Raw genomic sequence first — 19,505 nt, 5'->3', positions numbered from 1 at the left:
AATGTGGGCATTACTAGTTAGGGCAGCGTTCATTGCCCATCTTCAATATTATTTTTGTGGGTCCGGAGAGACGTGTAGCCGGACCAGGTAAGGATGGCAGTTTCCTTCCCTAAAGGATATGATTGAACCAGATGGACTTTTAATCCTGACAATCAATTCATGGTCATTATTCAACTTTTAATTTCTGATCTGTTTTATTGAATTCAATTTCTACCACCTGCCATGGAGGGAATCAAACCTGGGTCCCCAGAACATGACTTGCGTCTCCAGATGACTAATCTAGAGATAATATCACCAGGTTGTCACCTTCCTAAAGGCAATAAAACTGCTCCAGGGAACAAAACAATCCCAGAAGCAAACAGTCATTCAATGCCTGCCTCCCATCAATAAACTCGCTGCATTTACAGAGTCATAGAGTTGTACATCACAGAAGCAGGTTCTTCAGTCAATGCCAACCAGATATCCAAAACCAATCCAGTCCCATTTGCTGGTCCATATCCTTCTAAACCCTTCCTTTTCATGTACCCATCCAGATGCCTTTTAAATGTTATAATTGTATCCGCTGCCACCACCTCTCTGGCAGCTCATTCCTTACACGCACCACCTCTGTATGAAAATGGTGCTCCTCGGGACCCTTTTAAATCTTTCCCCTCTCATCTTAAACCTATAGTCTCCATTTTTGGATTCCCCTACCCTGGGAAAAAGACCTTGGCTATTCACCCTACCCATGCCCCTAATGATTTTATAAACATCTATAGGTTTTCAACTCAACTCCAGTGATGTCTGACACATGAACACGTGCACTAGCTGTGTTTGTACTGGGGTTAGCAGCTACTCTGGGGATGACTTTCCAACATTGAATTTCCAAAGATGGGGATATTGAAAACCAACCAGAAAAACAGACAGACAATATTCCAGGCAAACAATCCTAAGAAGTTGACAATCACAAGACTCCATTCTAAAATGATGAGACTGCTGCTGTGCGAAGGGAAACCATGCAAAACGCTCCATACGCAGCCCTGCCGATAGGGCTGCAGCTCAGACTTCGCTCATCACGGACTGAGTGGCAATCAGGACATCCGGCGTGGATGGGAAGAAGCTGGAAGTCTGGTCACGTACCTTCTGAGAATGCAGCTGAGCAATTCTGAAAAAAGAGAGGGAGGAGCTCCATTATAAAAAAAGACTGAGGTTCACAACATTTCACCTTTTGTTCATGGGACATAAGCATCTCTGGTAGACCAGCATTTATTGCCCATCTCTAATCACCGAAAGGTCAGCTAAGAGTCAATCACATTGCTATGGGTCTGAAGTCACATGTAGGCCAGACCAGATAAGGATGACAGTTTCCTTTCTGAAGGAATCCAGATGGGTTTTTCACCAACAATTGACAATGGTTTCACATTCATCATCAGACCCTTAATTCTCGATTTTTAATGAATTCAAATCACTTCAATTCAAATTCCACTATCTGCCAAGGCAGGATTCAAACCCATATTCTTGGAACTACAAGGTCATCACTTCCCCATCAATGAGATCAGCTCTCCTGGTTTAGTTGGAAACCAGAACAAAAGAGCAACAGGAGATCAGATCCTCAGTGTTTCTATTTGTGTCCCTATCTAATTGTCTCTTGGTCAACTTTTTCATTGGTCAAGGAATATAGAAAACAGAAGCAGGAGTAGGCCATTTAGCCTTTTGGGTCTGCTCCCCCACCCGATATGATTGTGGCTGATTGTCCAACTGTTCCACTTTCTTCCCATACTCTTTGATCGCCTCAGGTCCAAGATGTCAATCCAATGGCCAAGTGGTATTATCACTAGCCTAGCAATCCAGAGACCTAGCTAGTGCTCTTGGGACCCAGGTTGGAATCCAGCCATTGTAAATGGCGGAAATTGAATTCAATAAAAATCTAGAATTAAGAGTCTGATGATGACCCTGAATCAATTGTTGGAAAAAGTCACCCATCTGGTACACTAATGCCTTTTAGGGAATGAAAACTACCCTTAACCTGGCCTGGCTTACATGTGACTCCAGACACAACAATGTTGTTAACTCTTAATTGTCTGATGGGCAATAAATGCTGGCCTACCCAGGCCTAGCCACAGGCCATGAATGAATTTCTAAAAAAAACCTCCTTCTTCAAAACATTCAATAGGGGTTCGATAACTGTCAAGATTTCGGCCTCGACCACTTTCTATGACAGAAATGTCTCCAGGCTCCCTATTCTTTGGGTGCAGACATTTCTCCTCATCCCAGTTCTAACCCACCTCCTTTCGACTGTGACACCCTAGTGCTGCCTTCAACCCCCAATCCCGCCCCAGTCATTGGGAACATCCTAACTTAGATAAGGAGACCAAGAATGCACACAGTATTCCAGGGAATGTCTCACTCTGTCCAATTGCAGTGAGACATCCCTGCTTGTGTACTCAAAACCTCTCACAATGAAGGCCAACATCCCATTGGCCTTCATCACCACCTGCTGCTCCTCAATGTTGACTTTCAGCAACTGATGTATGAGGGACACCCAGATCTCATCATACATTCCCCCCCCCCCACCTTTCCCAACCAATTGTTGTTCAGATAATAATCACCTTCCTGCTTTTGCTCACCAAGTGTATAACTCAGGATCATTCAACATCATATTGCCATGCATTTACAAGTGAGTCATCTCATAAGATGATGAATCTGGATAGTGTAGCTAAAACAGTGATTGTGTGCCGAAGTTGTTAATATTTGACGGCAGTCAATCCAATTACTGTCTAATTGGCAATAAATAATATTTGATTGCTGTCATGGACTCTCTTTTCCAGAAGATTTGAGCGTGAATTCCCTGCCCATGTTTTCCTCAGAGTGCGATCGGGCAAAGTCGACTGTTCCCGTTGCCCGTCTTTGGTCTTTGCTTGACCTCTTACCTGAATGACACTTAACTTTTCGAGTGGACTCTCCACACACGGGAGCGCAAGCTTCACACAGACCGGTTCCTGCATGCCACGTGGATTCTCCCGGGACAATTTCAGGCTCTTAAAGTTATGCAGAACACAGCACACCTGCATGAGTTTATCAGAATAGTGTTAGATCTTACAGTTCTGAGACAAAAGGGACAGAATCCCACTGAGTGTGGTACAGATTGTTTGTTGTTGAATGTTCAAAGACGTCAGAAGTTTGAAAATTGGTACCAACAATTTCCCAGGAACAGTAGGAACTATAAGTTCTGTTTCTTTTCTGCACCACAAGAGGGCCATTGAGTCTACCTTTTCTCTTGAAAGGGCCCAATAATGCTACGACCCTATGACTCAAAGGGCATTATTGGGTTCTTTCAACAAAAGAAGAAAGAAAGAAAGAAAGCAGACTGAAGGTCCCTCTTGTTGTGCAGAAAACAAAACAACTTACAGTACCTACTGTCATTGAAAAACTACTGGTATCAATTTTCAAACTTATAATGTCTTTACACATCCAACAGCGAACAATCCTTGTCACACTGAGTGGGACTCTGTCCCTTTCCATTCTGCACCCTGCTGAAGAGGACAACAACTTATTGCTGGACAGAAACTGGCAGGCCTTCTTGCCTGCTCTGTCCTTGAATCTGGATCATGCTTCAAACTCACTGCAATATTCTTGCTTTACCCCTCATACCCCGAAGTGACTTTAACATTTAAATCCTTATTGATCTCTTGAATGTGCTGAGTGACCTGGCATTTTGCATTTGAGATTTCCACAGGCTGACGACTCTCTTGAGTGAGGAGGTAAGAGGTAGTCCATTCAGTCCATCAAGTCTACCAGCCATTTAATGAGATCACAGTTGATCTGATTGCCTTCAGCTCCACTTTCCTGATTTGTTTTCCCCCACAACCCGTAATTCCCTTCCTGATTAAAACAAGTCTGGCTATCTCAGCCTTGAATATATTGAATGTTGATATAAAATTGGGGGTAGAATTCGAAAGGGAGTGCAGCAGCAGAGGGTATTTATGTGCAAAGATTATTGAAGGTGGCAGGATGAGTAAAGAGAGCAATGAATAAAGCAGACGGTGTCCTTGGCTTAATTAACTCTGTGGGGACCAATATCCTTGCAGACAGGTTTGCTAGAGCTGTTGGGGAAGCTTTCAACTGGATTGGCAGGGGGTGGGAACCAGAGTGTCTGGTGAGAAGATGCAGCAATTGGTGTAATGGTAGATGCAAGTTTGCTAGAGCTGTTGGGGAAGCTTTAAACTGGATTGGCAGGGGGGTGGGAACCAGAGTGTCTGGTGAGAAGATGCAGCAATTGGTGTAACGGTAGATGCAATGAGCAGAGAGATTGTGAGGAAAGGCGGACTAAAACGGCAAGAGGATGGGAGTCCAGGCAGAACGAAGCAATGCAGAGACCACAGCAAGTGTTAGAAATGAAAAAAGAAAAATTGGGTGACAGAATCATACGTAAAAGACAGGGAGATTGCTAGATTTGAAAGGGACAATGGGTATAAGGGCACTTTATCTGATTGTCCATAGTATTCAAAACAAAGTCAATGAACTTCTTGCACAAATCAGTCCAATGGGGTATGATGTAGTTGCCATGACAGAAATGTGGTTGCAGGGTGGAGATGACTGGGAATGAAATATCCAAAGATATCAGGTAATTAGGAAGGATAGGAAAGAAGGTAAGGGATGTGTGGTCACTTAATTAAGGATGAGATTATGGCAATAGACAGAAATGATGTAGATCTAAGGAGCAAAATGTTGAATCCATTTTGATGGGATCAGGAATAGTAAAGGTCACTGGTGGGAGTGGTCTATAGGCCACACAGTAATAATGCTACAGTGGAACAGGCAATCAATCAAAAAATATATGATGCATGTAAGAATGGAACCGCAGTCATCATGGGGGACTTTAACATGCATGTTGATTGGTCGAATCAATTCCGTAGAGGCAGTCTTGAAGAGGAGTTCATATAACTCATCCGTGATAACTTTCTTCATGTTACTGAACCTACAAGGGAACCTGCAATCTTAGACCTGGTCCTGTGTAATAAGACAGGTAAAATTAATGATCTCGTAGTTAAGGATACTCTCGGAAAGAGTGATCACAGTATGATCAAATTTTGGATACAAATGGAGGGTGAAACAGTTTCATCTAAATCCAGAGTATAATGCTTAAACAAGGGACACTATAACGGGATGAGGAAGGAGTTGGCTAAATTAGACTGGGAACATAAGTTAGATGGTGGAAAGGTGGAGGACTTTCAAAGAGATTTTTCATAGTGCTCAAGGAAAGTATGTGCTGTTCAAAAACAAGGATAGCAAGGGTTGGAAGAGCAAGCCTTGGATAACCAAGGAAATATAGGAAGGCATCCAATTAAAAGCTCAGCCTTATACAGTAGCCAAGAGTCGTGGGTAACAGAAAGATTGGGAAAACTTTAAAAAGCAACAAAGAACCACGAAGCAAGTAATAAAGAAAGGAAAGATAGATTATGAAAGCAAAATAGCACAGACTATAAAAACAGGCAGGAAAGGTTTTTATAAATACATAAAATGGAAAAGGGTGGCTAAAGTGGCAGATGTTATAGTAGATGCATTAGTGGTAATGTAACAAAATTCCCTGGATTCTGGGTAGATTCCAGTGGACTGGAAGACGGTCAATGTCATGCTGCTGTTTAAAAATGTGTGTTGGCAAAAGGCAGGTAACTATAGGCCAATTAGCTTAATGTCTGTAGTCAGGAAAATGCTGGAGGCTATCATTAAAGAAGAAATAGTGAGATATCTGGGTGGAAAGTATTCCATCAGGCAGACACAGCATGGATTCAGGAAGGGAAGGTCGTGTTTGACAAACTTACTGGAGTTCTTTGAGGATGTAAAAAGTGAGGTGGACAAAGGCGGATGTTGTATACTTGGATTTCTGGAAGGTGTTTGATCAACTGCCGCATAAAAGACTCATCCATAAGATAAGAATGCATGGAGTTGTGAGGAATGTAACAGCATGGATATAGGACTGGTTAACTAATAGAAAGCAGGGAGTTGGGATAAATGGGTGTTTCTCTGGTTGGGGATCAGTGGTGAGCAGGGTGCTGCAGGGGTTGCAACTGTTCATGATGTATATCAATGCTTTGGAAGAAGAGACCGAGTGTAATGTATCCAAGTTTGCTGATGACACTAAATTGAGCAGAAAGACAAACTGTGCAGAGGATGTGGAGGGTCTGCAGAGGGATTTAGACAGGTTAAGTGAGTGGGCAAGGGTCTGGCAGATGGAGCACAGTGTTGGTAAATGGGAGGTTATCCACTTTGGAAGTAAAATTAGTAGGTCAGGTATTATTAAATGGTGAAAGATTGCAGCTTGCCGTTATGCAGAGGGATTTAGGAGTGCTCATCCGTGAATTGCTAAAAATTGATTTGCAGGTGCAACAGGAAGGCAAATGGAATATTAACTTTCATTGCTAGAGGGATTGAATTTAAGAACAGGAAGGTTCTGCTGCAATTGTACAAGGTGTTGGTGAGGCTACACCTGGAGTATTGTGTGCAGTTCTGGTCTCCTTACTGGAGGAAGGATATACTGGCTTTGGAGGTGGTGAGGAGGAGGGTCACCAGGTTGATTCCGGAGATGAGGGAGTTACCCTATGCGGTGAGGTTCAGCCGCATGGGACTGTACTCGCTAGAATTTAGAAGAATGAGAAGGGATCTTATAGAAACATACACAATTATGAAAAGGATAGATAAGATAGAGGCAGGCAAGTTGTTTCTGCTGGTGGGTGAGACTAGGACTAGGGGACATTGCCTCAAGATTAAGGGGAGTAGATTTAGGACAGAGATGAGGAGGAACTGCTTTTTCCAGAAAGTAATGAATCTATGGAATTCTCTGCCCAGGGAAGCAGTAGAAGCAGCTTCATTAAATATATTCAGGACAAAGTTGGATGGATGTTTGCATAGTAGGGGAATTAAGGATTATGGGGATAATGCAGGTAGGAGGAGTTGAGACGATGGATCAATCAGCCATGATCTTAATGAATGGCGCAGTAAGCCAAATGGCCTATTTCTGCTAATATTACTATGAAACTATGACACAGAGTACAAGCAGGAGATGAAGTCAAACTTGTACAAGACTCATAGAGTCATAGAGATGAACAGCACGGAACAAACCCTTCGGTCCAACTTGTCCATGCTGACCAGATATCCTAATCTAATCTAGTCCCATTTGCCAGCACTTGGCCCATATCCCTTTGGATGCATATAACCATCCAGATGCCTTTTAAATGTTGTAATTGTACCAGCATCGTCCACTTCTTCTGGCAGCTCATTCCATACAAGCACCACCCTCTGCTTAAAAAGGTTGTCCCTTAGGTCCCTTTTAAATTTTGCCCCCTCACCCTAGTCTAGTTCTCCCCTCCCCCAGGGAAAAGAACTTGTCTATTTATGATATCCATGCCCCTCATGGTTTTATAAAACTCTACAAGGTCACCCTCAGCCTGCGACTCCAGGGAAAACAGCCCTGGTTAGCACTGCTGCCTCATGGCGCCAGGAACCGGCATTCAATCCCAGCCCTGGGGATTGAATGCAGAGTTTGCACGTTTGCCCCGTGTCTGTGTGGGTTTCATCCAGGTGCTCCAGTTTCTTCCCTCAATCCAAAGGTGTACAGTTTTGGTGAACTGGCCATGCAAAATTGCCCACAGTTTTCAGGGATCTGGGCTAAATGGAGAATAATAGGGTAGGGGAATGGGTTTGAATGGGTTTGGATTACTCTTTGGAAGGTCAGTGTGGACTTGTTGAGCCAAAGGGCCTGTTCCCACACTTTAGGGGTTCTATTTTCAATCTTTTCTGCACCCTTTCAAGTTTCACAACATCCTTCCAATAGGAGGGAAACCAGAATTGGACACAATATTCCAAAAGTAGCCTAACCAATGTCCTGTACAACTGCAACATGACCTCCCAACTCCTACACTCAAGGTTCTGCCCAATAAAGGAAAGAATACCAAATACTTTCTTCACTATCTTATCTACCTGCAGCTCCACTTTCAAGGAACTATGAACCTGCACCGTAGGCTCTCTTTGTTCAGCAACACTCCCCAGGAGTCTGAATTGCTGTGCTCTTCCAGCACCACTGATCCAGAAGCTTTTAGATTAAGTGTATAAGTCCTGCTCTGATTTGCTTCTCCAAAACGCAGCACCTCACATTTATCTAAATTAAACTCCATCTGCCCCTCCTCAGCCCATTGTCCCATCTGGTCAAGATCCTGTTGTACACTGAGATAACCTTCTTCACTGTCCACTACATCTCCAATTTTGGCGTCATCTGCAAACTTACTAACTATATCTCCTAAGTTCACATCCAAGTCATTCATATAAATGATGAAAAGCAATGGACCCAGCACCAGTCCTTGTGGCACTCCACTGGTCACAGGGCTCCAGTCTGAAAAGCAACCCTCCACCACCACCCTCTGTCTTCTACCTTCAAGCTAGTTCTGTATCCAAATGGCTAACTCTCCCTGTATTCCATGAGATCTAACCTTGCTAACCAGGCAACCATAAGAAATCTTGTCAAACGCCTTACTAAAATCCATATAGATCATGTCCACCCCGTTCTGCCCTCATCAATCCTATCTGTTACTTCTTCGAAAAACTCAATCAAGTTTGTGAGACAAGATTTCCCATGTTGACTATCCCCAAACAGTCCTCGCCTTTCCAACAACTTGCCCACCACCTATGTTAGGCTCACTGGTCTATGGTTCCCTGGCTTTTCTTTACCACCCTTCTTAAACAGTGGCACCATGTTTGCCAACCTCCAGTCTTCCGGCACCTCACCTGTGACTATCGATGATACAAATATCTCAGTAAGAGGCCCAGCAATCACTTCTCTAGCTTCCCACAGAGTTCTAGGGCACACCTGATCAGGTCCTGGGGATTTATCCACTTTAAGCATTTTAAGACATCCAGCACTTCCTCCTCTGTAATATGGACATTTTTCATCTATTTCCCCACATTCGAAATCTTCCATGTACTTCCCACAGTAAACACTGATGCAAAATACTTGTTTCGAATCTGCCCCATCTCCTGCGGTTCCACAAGTAGGCCGCCTTGCTGATCTTTGAGGGGCCCTGTTCTCTCCCTAGTTACCCTTTTGTCCTTAATATATTTGTAAAAACCCTTTGGATTCTCCTTAATCCTATTTGCCAAAGCTATCTCATGTCCCCTTTTTGCCCTCCTGATTTCTCTCTTAAGTATACTCCTACTCTTATAATGATTCAGTCGATCTCTGCTGTCTATATCTGACATATGTTTCCTTATTTTTCTTAACCAAACCCTTAATTTCTCTAGTCATCCAGAATTCCCTAAACCTACCAGCCTTTTCTTTCATCCTAACAGGAATATACTGTCTCTGGGCTCTTATTATCTCACTTTTGAAGGCTTCCCATTTTCCAGCCATCCCTTTACTTGTGAACATCTGCCCCTAATCAACTTTTGAAAGTTATTGCCTAATACCATCAAAATTAGCCTTACTCCAATTTAGAACTTCAATTTTCGATCCGGGTCTATCCTTTTCCATCATTATTTTAAAACGAATGGAATTATGGTCGCTGGCTCCAAAGTGCACCCCCACTGACACCTCAGTCACCTGCCCTGCCTTATTCCCCAAGAGGAGATCAAGTTTTGCACCTTCTCTAATAGGCACATCCACATACTGAATCAGAAACTTTTCTTGGACACACTTAACAAATTGCTCTCCATCTAATCCTTTAACATTATCGCAGTCCAAGTCTATATTTGTAAAGTTTAAATTCCCTCCAACAAATAATTGATATCTCCTTACAAATTAGTTTTGCAATTTCCCTCTGACTATTGGGGCCTCTATAATACAATCCCAATAAGGCGATCAGCCCTTTCTTAATTCTCAGTTCCACCCAAATAACTTCCCTGGATGTTTTTCCAAGAATATCCTCCCTCAGCACAGCTGTAATGCTATCCCTTATCAAAAACGCCACTCTCCCACCTCTCTTGCCTCCTTTTCTATTCCTCCTATAACATTTGTATCCTGGAATATTAAGCTGCCATTCCTGTCCATCCCTGAGCAATGTTTCTGTAATTGCTATGATATCCCAGTCCCATGTTCTTAACCAAGCCCTGAGTTCAACTGCCTTCCCTGTTAGGCCTCTTGTAGTGAAATAAATGCAGTTTAGTTTATCAGCCTACCTTGTCTCTGCTTTGTGCCTGCCTGCCCTGACTGTTTGATTTGTTCCTTTTCCCAACTGTACCAGTCTCAGATGATCTCTTTCTTCACTATCTCCCTGGGTCCCACCTTGCCCCCAGTTCGACCTCAGCTGGAGTATTGTGTACAGTTATGAATGCCACATTACAGGAAAGATTAGATTAGATTAGATTACTTACAGTGTGGAAACAGGCCCTTCGGCCCAACAAGTCCACACCGCCCCGCCGAAGCGCAACCCACCCATACCCCTACATTTACCCCTAACACTACGGGCAATTTAGCATGGCCAATCACCTGACCTGCACATCTTTGGACTGTGGGAGGAAACCGGAGCACCCGGAGGAAACCCACGCAGACACGGGGAGAATGTGTAAACTCCACACAGTCAGTCGCTGAGGCAGGAATGTGAACACTTTGGAGAGAGTGCAGAAGCAATTTACAAGAATGGTTCAGGAATGAGAATTTCAGTTCTGAGGACAGATTGAAGAAGCTGGGACTGTTTTCCTTGGAGAGAGGAAGGCTGAGAGGGAGATCTGACAGAGGTTTTCAAAATCAGGAGCAGGCTAAATAGATTTGATAAGGAGAAGCTGTTCCTGTTTTTAAAAGGAACAAAAATGAGAGGGGATACATTAACAATGATGTGCAAAAGAAGCAAGGATGATGTGAGAAAAATATTTTACCCAGCGAGTGGTTTAGGGTGTGGAATGCACATCCTGGAAACATGATTCAATTGAGGCATTAGAGAGGGACATCGGATGGGTATTGGGATAGAAATGGTGTGCAAGGATCTGGGGAGATGGCAAGAGATTGGGTACTGGGGGAGAGAAGGAGGGAGCAGGCACGATGGGCCTTTTTCTGTGCTGTGACAACTCTGTGATTTGTTGTGCAACTGGAATGGCTTACAAGATGTTGTCTCTGGCTCACGAGGAATTTCCAGAGTCTGATCATGAGGAAAGCGAGTGGGTCAGATCTCAAACAACAAGACAGAATACAGAAAAGAGATTCACAACTTAGTGATGTGAAGACAACAATCTCTTCCTCAATGTCAGCAAATCGAAGGAGCTGATCATCAACTTCAGGAAGTGGAATGGAGGACACGCCCCTGTGAGTATCAATACAGCTTCAGGTTCCTAGGAGTAAATATCATCAACAATCTGCCCTGGTACATTCGCCTCAATACTATGGTTAAGAAAGCACATCAATGCCTTTGCCTCCTCAGCATACTATGGAAATTCGGCATGTCCACAATGACTCTTACCAATTATTATAGATGCACTACAGGTAGCATCCTACCCAGATGCATCGCAGTTTTGTGTGTCAACTGGTCTGCCCATGGCTGCAAGAAATTACAGAGAGTTGTGAATGCAGTCCTGACCTTCACACAAACTAACCTTTCTTCCATTGACTCCGTACACACTTCCCACTGCCTCAGGAAAGCAACCAATATAATCAAAGACTCTTCCACCCCGGTATACGCTCTTACAACTTCTTCCATTGGGCAGAAGATATAAAAGTTTGAAAACACATACCAAGAGATGCAAGAACAGCTTTTTCCCTATTGTTATCAGACTTATGAACAGACCTCTCATATATTCGAGTTGATCTCTCACTGCACCTTTCCTATAGCTGTAATATGATATTCTGCAACCCGTTGTGTTACCTGATGTACTTATGTAAGGTATGATTTAGAGTCAGAGATGTACAGCATGGAAACAAACCCTTTGGTCCAACCCGTCCATGCCGACCAGATATCCCAACCCAATCTAGTCCCACCTGCCAGCACCCGGCCCATATCCCTCCAAACTCTTCCTATTCATGCAAATACCTCTTAAATGCAATTGTACCAGCCTCCACCACTTCCTCTGGCAGCTCATTCCATACACGTACCACCCTCTGTGTGAAAAGGTTGCCCCATAGGTCCCTTTCATATCTTTCCCTTCTCACCCTAAACCTAAACCTAGTTCCTGGACTCCCCAACCCCAGGGAAAAGACTTTGCCTATTTACCCTATCCATGCCCCTCATAATTGATTTGTCTGGATAGCAGGCAAAATAATACTTTTCACTGTATCTCGGTGCATATGACAATAATAAATCAAATTAAATCAACATCTCTCAGGTCAGTGGCCCATCAACTTTGGCTTTGCACCCTGACTGGAATCTGGCTCCTTGGCACTCACCAGAAACAATGCCACTGCCCCACCAGTGAGGAACCCAACCAGGACGTCGGACCAGTGGTTCCGAAACTCCGACACACGCACCACTCCAGTTAAAAAGGTCAAGCACAGGAGTGTGAGGCAGAGCACGGGCTTGGTCAGACGTGTACCCTTGGCTTGGAACATAATTGTGACGTACATCTGGGAAAACAAGCATGAATGGTTCACTTTAAGGGTGAGAGAAAGGGACATTGAAACATATCAATGTAATTCAGCCAGGCCTCTCAGGTCTACCTTTGCACTCAATACCATTTTCGCCCATTCCTCCACTGCATACTCTTTGAATCTTTTAGACCCATGAAAAATATCTTACCTCCTTCCTGAAAAGAGTCAATGTTTTGGCTTTCATCTACTTTCTGTGGCAGAGAATTCCTCAAAGGTTTCCCAAGCAATCCCGATTGGTGGAAGAGAGAGTGGAATATTTCCGAAGAATGCTTTGGGAGAGTAATCTCATAGCAGCCTACAAACTTCCACCAGGATTAGACATGATAGATGCAGGAAGGACATTCCCAAAGTCCTTGGGGGGAGTCCAGAACTAGGAGGGTCACAGGCTAAAGGGTAGGACTGAGATGAGGAGAAATGTGTCGCAAAAACAATTTAAGCGACGTTACCAAGACTGGAAGGTTTGAATTGTAACGAGAGACTGGATAGGCTGTGAGCCCTTTCCCTGGAGTGTAGAAGGCCGAGGGGTGACCTTATTGAGGTTTCTAAATTTACGTGGGGCATAGCTAAGGTGTAAACCAAGGGTTGGGAAGTCCAAAAGTAGAGGGCATAGGTTTAAGACGAGAGAGGAAAGATTTAAAGGGGACTGAGGGGCAACTTTTTAACAGTGTTGGCAAGAGTTTGTTACCTAACCCTGAATTTCCTGGAGCCCCATCTTTTCTCCTTCAGTGTGTGGTACAATCTTGAGCACTCTTTGCACGGTCCCTGTTAGGTGTAGTCAGGGATTTTGGATCAGACCATGCTCTGATCATCAGAACCAAGAGTGTGGGAGTAAGTCATTCGGTCCACCTTGCATTCGAGAAGATCCACAGCTGATCCACCCCAGACCTCGACTCTTGTTCCGTGCCAGTCCTCAGCTTTGATTATTCAAGAATCCATCTCCCTTCTCTTCCGATACTTTCATGGATCTAGCCTCCACAACTATCTGGGGTCGAAAGTTTGGATTTTCAACACCCCCCTCCCACCCATTGGGGAGCAAGAAATTCCTTTGCATCTCTGTTTTATGAGTCTTGAAACACCATCCTTTCTTTTGACACTCCCCTTCTAGGGGCAAATATTTCCTCAACATCCACCCTGTCACACCCCACCCCCAGAATGTTGCAGGTTTCCAAAAAAAAATCCCTCTTTCCCCTAAACTGGAACAAATGAAGGCCTAACCCAGTTGTTCAAACCAGGAACCAGCCTATTTTTTAAACAACCTCCAATGCCAATAAATCCTTTCTTAAAATACAAGGGCCAAAACTGTGCACAGAACCTCTGGTTGCCACCTCTCATGCACCCTGTACTGTTACAACAAGACTTTACACTTTTGAAATTCCAAGCCCCTCACAATAACGACCATTATTCCAGTTGTCTTCTTTAACCTACTTTTCTAATCAATCTGTTCAGAAGTCTTATTACACAGTCTGGAGCAGGTGGGAATGGAACCCAGGTTTCCCTGTCCAGGGACACGACCAACATGCCACAAGTGGTTCCCCAGTTCTGCTTTCTCCCATCATTTTATTTATTCCATTTTTCTAATCATTCGGGAATAAGTTGTACTTGAACCCGGCTCTCCCATTCCAGGGGTCAGGTCATTACCACTGGGCCACAAGAGGGACCCCCCCAGATCTGCTTTTTTTGTTATTTTTTAATTTGATTTGATCTGTTTCTCTAATCAACTTGTTCAGAGATATTATTACACACCTCTGGAATAAATGGGGATCCTATTGCCTTTTTAACTAATCGCTGGACTCGTGTGCTAACATTTAGCATTTCTTACAAAAGAACACCCAGATCCCTCACTGCCACACACTTTTTGGGTCCTCTCTCCATTACAATATGAGTTTGCCTTTCAATGTCTTCACACTAGCGTTTCACACTTGTTTGGGCCTGAACACCATTGAGGCAGTGAATGGACTTTAATTTTCTTAATCCAACATGACACTGGATGCAATTTAGGCCTGGAAATAGTGGATATTTGACCAGGACGTAGCTGGGGATGGGCGCATAGATAGTGTAGACAGGCAGAAACATTTCCTCTTGACAGAGGGATCAGTGATGAAGGGAACACAGATTTAATTTAAGGGACAGGAGGTTTAGAGGGGATGTCGGTCAAAATGTTTTCACCCCAGAGCAACTGGAAGGAATCTGGAACTCACTGCCTGTTGTTTTGGATCAAACAAACTCCCTCAAAGTATTTCATGGAGGTAACACAGACTCTAACCTTTATTTAAATGCAAGTGTAAGGTGCTGTGTTCCAGATGTGATTCTGAAAACAAAAAATACTGAAGATCACAGTAGGTCAGGCAGCGTACATGAACAGAAGGCAAGCTAACGTTTTGAGTCTAAATAAAGCAACATTCGTTTGCTTTCTCTCCATCGATGCTGCCTGACCTGCTGTGATCTTCAGAAAGTTTTGTTTTCAGTTCACATTCCACCATCTGCAATATTTTGCTCCTCGAGATGTGATTCCATAAGTCCACCTAAAGGCTTTAAGCAAAGCATACTTTAGTCTTACAACATAGTGAAATAAACATGAAAAAAAGAATTGACCTAACTTTAACCCTGTTGAAATGTTTAATAAAAGAATATATTTTTTAATTACTACTTATTGATTGATCCAATATAACATCATGCTTGGTAAAGGCAATTTAGCAAAATGTATTTTCCTCACGGCTATCTCCCTTCCAGTGCAGGGGAAAGGAACACTGAAAGCAATAGATTGAGCAACTGAGAGAGAAAACTCAAGCTTCTTGCTGAAGCAGAGAGAGAGCTGTACCTATGAGCTTCAACTCCAATAACTGAAAGCAAAACCTGAAACTCAAGGGTCTGTGTGAATCTGACTCCACCCATTCATGCTTCTTTTGTCAAAGAAACACACTCAGGGAGCTTGGAGCTGTGTATTCACTGTTTCTGAAGCAGACATTCTAACACTGCTGTGGCTACACCACTCTGCAAGGGGAACACCAGAGCGCAATTCCCTCTAAAAGGTGTAGTGCCATCACACAGCAACTGGTTAGAGATGGAAACAATCAGAACGTGAAAGAAATATTTAGATGGTGCCAAGGCAGACTCGGAAAGAGAAAAGAGAAAGGGACCAGAGAATATTTCAGTGACTGGTGCTGCCAAAGGGTCTTACCACAGTGTACACCGCTGCATACATTGTGAGGGCAGAGTCCTTGCAAGGGAAGGCACGTCTGGCACTAGACACGACACCCGGGCTCCCCGTGCAGGCATTCTCTGAGTTGACGAATTGAGTGGAGAGCTGGCAGCCCAGGGCAGTATAGTTCGGCTGGCACACTGTCATGAAGTGCGGTGCAGGGCTGCCCGTCACTACTTGCCCAGCGTTCACGAAGATGTCTGTGGCACACAAGCCAAATGTATAGACACCTGTGAGGAGAACAAGGCACAGCGTGAGACAGCTCACTTCCCAGCCTCTGTGCTTCAGTGCTGGCTCCCCATTTCACCATTCGCTTTTCCGTGCTCCCCCGACCCCAACCCAAACGTCACGGTTAAAGAGACAGCAAGCTAGGTGGAGGCCATTCATTGCTTTACACCTGCCATGCCCTTTTGATCTCATCATCCAATCCAGTGCTCTGCTCCCATTCCACTTCCCTCCAACTACCCCCTTGATTCCTTTCGCCCCAAGAACTATATCCAACTCCGGTTGAACAACGAGTTTCATCCAGATGCTCTGGTTTCCTCTTACTGTCCAAAGATGTGCAGGTTAGATGGGTTGGCCATGTTAAATTGCCCATAATATCCATGGATGTGCAGGCTAGGTGGATTGACCATGGGAAATGCAGAGTGACAGGGATAGCGTAGGGTCCAGGTAGGATGCTGTTTGGAAGTTCGTTTAGACTCGATGGGCTGAATGGTCTGCTTCCACACTGTAGCAATTCCATGATAAGGGGAGCACTTACTTAAAACTGAGATACAAAGAGATTTCTTCTCCCAGAGGCTAGTAAATGTCTGGAATTCCCTATCACAGAGGTGTGGCGACTAGATCGATGGAAGTATTTCAAGAAGGGGAATAGATTTTTGAAGTTGAAACTTTATTGCTGGAACAGCACAGCAGGTCAGGCAGCGATGCTGCCTGACCTGCTGTGCTGTTCCAGCAATAAAGTTTCAACTTTGATCTCCAGCATCTGCAGACCTCACTTTCTCCCCGAATAGATTTTTGAAATATTGTGGAGTTGAGGATTAGCGCAAAAGAGATGAGGCAGCTCAGCTATGGTCACATGGAATGGACAGACAGGCTGGATGGTTTGAAACGCCTACTCAGGTTTCTACTCTCAATGTCCTCCCAATGAAACTTTCCTGAGTGTGGGGTCGTTTTGCAGATGCATCGATCCTAGCTGCCGCTCGGTTGAATACAGGAAGAACCCTGTGCATGTAACAGACAGTCGTCTGAGGGTGGAATCAAAATGGGTCCCTGGCACTATGAGGCAGCAGTGCTAATCACTGAGCTACCATGGGGCAACATTCCCTCATTTGAAAGTCTTCCACTAGGTCAGTCCTTTTTCAGATAACTCGACCAGGAACAGGCCTGAAATGCTGTACGACCTGACAGTAGAGATAGTCCATTGGGTCAGTTCAATGAGATCGTGGCTGATCTGATCATCCTCAACTCCATTTTCCTGCTTTTAAGCCATAATACCTAGATTCCCTTCATGATTAAAAGTCTATGTCAGCCTTGAATATAGAGTAATTGAGGTCAGTGGTAAAGAATTCTACAGATTCACTCCCTTCTGACAGAAGAAAGTGGGAGTGACCGTGTGACTGAGTGTGTGAGTGTAAGTGCATGAGTTTGTGTAGGGGAGAAAGTCTGCCTGTGTGTGCATAAGGGAGTGTGAGTGAGTGAGTGTGAGATAGTGTGAGTATGTGTAGGATAGTGTGAAAGAGTGTGTGTAGGATAGTGTGAGTGATTGTGTGTGTATCAGTGTGGGATAGCGTGAGTGAATATGTGAACATGTAAGTATGTGTGTGTGCATGATGGGGGATAGTATTCCAATGTCAGCGCATGCGAGATGGAATGAATGAGTGTGTGAGTGAGTGTGTGTGGAGTAGTGTGAGTGAGTGTGTATGTGGGATGTGTCAGTGAGTGTCCACGTGGGTTAGTGAGATTGAGTGTGTGTGAGGGATTGTGTGTGTGCATGCATGTGTGTGTATGTGTGCGTGTGTGTATGTGTGCATGTGTGTGTGCGCATGTGTTTGTGTGAGATAGTGAGATTACGTGTACGTATAGGATAGTACCATTGAGTGTGTGTGGGGTAGTGTGAGTGAGCCTGCCTGTGGAACAATGTGAGTGAGTGTGTGTGTATGGGATTATGTGTGAGTATGTGGGATTGTGAAAGTGCATGAATGTGCGTGGGAGAGTGCAAATGAGTGTGTGTGGAATTGTGTGAGTGCAAGTTTGAGTACAAGTGTGCATATGTGTGTGTTGGGGGAGGTTAGAGTGAGTGCATGTTGACTGAATAAGTGTGTGTGGGACAGTGAATGAGTGTGTGAGTGCAATAGTAGGAGATCATGCATGTAAGTGAATCTGTGTTCCAACTTCAACTCTATCCTAAGCCCCATCCTCAACCCAATCCCAGCCTCAATCCCAGCCCTACACCTATCCTCAATCACAGACAGAGTCCCTGTCCCAGTTCCATTTTCAACCCCAGTCCCAGCTCCATCGCCAGCTTAGGCTGAGTCCCAAACCCAGTCCCAGCCCCAGCTCTTGCACCTGTCCCAGACTGAACCATAGTCACATCCCTTTGCCCCCAGCCCAATCCCAGTACCGGTCCTGATCCCAGCTTCAATCCCAGCTCCAGCCATTGAATTAGTGGGCGGCACGGTGGCACAGTGGTTAGCACTGCTGCTTCACAGCGCCAGAGACCCGGGTTCAATTCCCGACTCAGGCGACTGACTGTGTGGAGTTTGCACGTTCTCCCCGTGTCTGCGTGGGTTTCCTCCGGGTGCTCCGGTTTCCTCCCACAGTCCAAAGATGTGCAGGTTAGGTGAATTGGCCATGCTAAATTGCCCTTAGTGTTAGGTAATAAGGGGTAAATGTAGGGGTTTGGGTGGGTTGCGCTTCGGCGGGTCGGTGTGGACTTGTTGGGCCGAAGGGCCTGTTTCCACACTGTAAGTAATCTAATCTAATCTAGCCTCCATTCCCTACCCCAGACCTCTTCCCATTGCCAGACCGAATTCTAATCCTAGACTCAGTTCTAGTCCAAATCCCATCTCAATTCTGAGATTCTATCCCTGCCTGTGCCCCAACACCAGCCCCTGATCCAGCATTTACCCTACCTCAATCCAGTTCTAGCCCCAGCTCCAGGCACAGTCTGAGACCCAGCCCAGTCAGAGTATGTGTATACAAGAGAAATATAGTGTGTGTGTCTCTGTTGTCTCTGTGAGTGAAATGGTGTGGTATGGTGTGTCTGGGATGGTGTTTGGGGTAGTGTGAGTTAGTGTGTACCTGGGATAGTGTGAGTAAGTGTGAGTGTGGGAATCATATGAGTGAGTGAGTATGGGTAGAATAATGTGGGAGTCTGCGAGTATGCGCATGAGATAGTGTGAATGTGTGTGGGATAGCGTGGGATCATGTGAGTAGGTGTGTGGTGGTGGAAGAATGTGTGAGAGTGTGGGCGGGGGCGAATATCCTCGTTGTCTACAGGAGTAGTGCCAGAAGACTGGAGGCTAGCAAATGTGGTTCCCTTGTTCAAGAAGGGGAGTAGGGATAACCCTAGTAACTATAGGCCGGTGAGTCTCACTTCTATTGTGGGCAAAGTCTTAGAGAGAATTGTAAGGGATAGGATTTATGAACATCTGGATAGGAATAATGTGATCAAGGATAGTCAGCATGGTTTTGTGAAGGGCAGGTCGTGCCTCACAAACCTTATTGAATTCTTTGAGAAAGTGACTAAGGAGGTGGACGAGG

The 19,505-nt window shown here is 44.6% G+C and overlaps 1 protein-coding gene across 6 annotated transcripts in view; it reads right to left on the bottom strand.

The window, feature by feature from the left end:
- Positions 1-683: 683 nt before the first annotated feature.
- Positions 684-19,505, bottom strand: part of plppr2a (phospholipid phosphatase related 2a) — a 53,501-nt gene continuing 34,679 nt past the window's right edge. For 5 of the 6 annotated variants that reach the window (XM_043717105.1, XM_043717104.1, XM_043717103.1 and 2 more), the window contains 4 exons: positions 15,717-15,967; positions 12,338-12,514; positions 2,926-3,044; positions 684-1,144 (listed from right to left, as the gene is read on the bottom strand). In XM_043717105.1, coding sequence (XP_043573040.1) covers positions 1,039-1,144; positions 2,926-3,044; positions 12,338-12,514; positions 15,717-15,967 — 653 coding nt within the window. In that variant the 3' untranslated portion in view covers positions 684-1,038. Of the gene's footprint in view, positions 1,145-2,909; positions 3,045-12,337; positions 12,515-15,716; positions 15,968-19,505 lie in introns of all 6 variants that reach the window. The other variant, XM_043717102.1, reaches the window with a different exon arrangement.

The sequence above is a fragment of the Chiloscyllium plagiosum genome, chromosome 26, assembly GCF_004010195.1.
Source record: "Chiloscyllium plagiosum isolate BGI_BamShark_2017 chromosome 26, ASM401019v2, whole genome shotgun sequence".
In the NCBI taxonomy this organism is placed as follows: domain Eukaryota; kingdom Metazoa; phylum Chordata; class Chondrichthyes; order Orectolobiformes; family Hemiscylliidae; genus Chiloscyllium; species Chiloscyllium plagiosum.
This window is presented reverse-complemented; position numbering and strand designations above follow the sequence as displayed.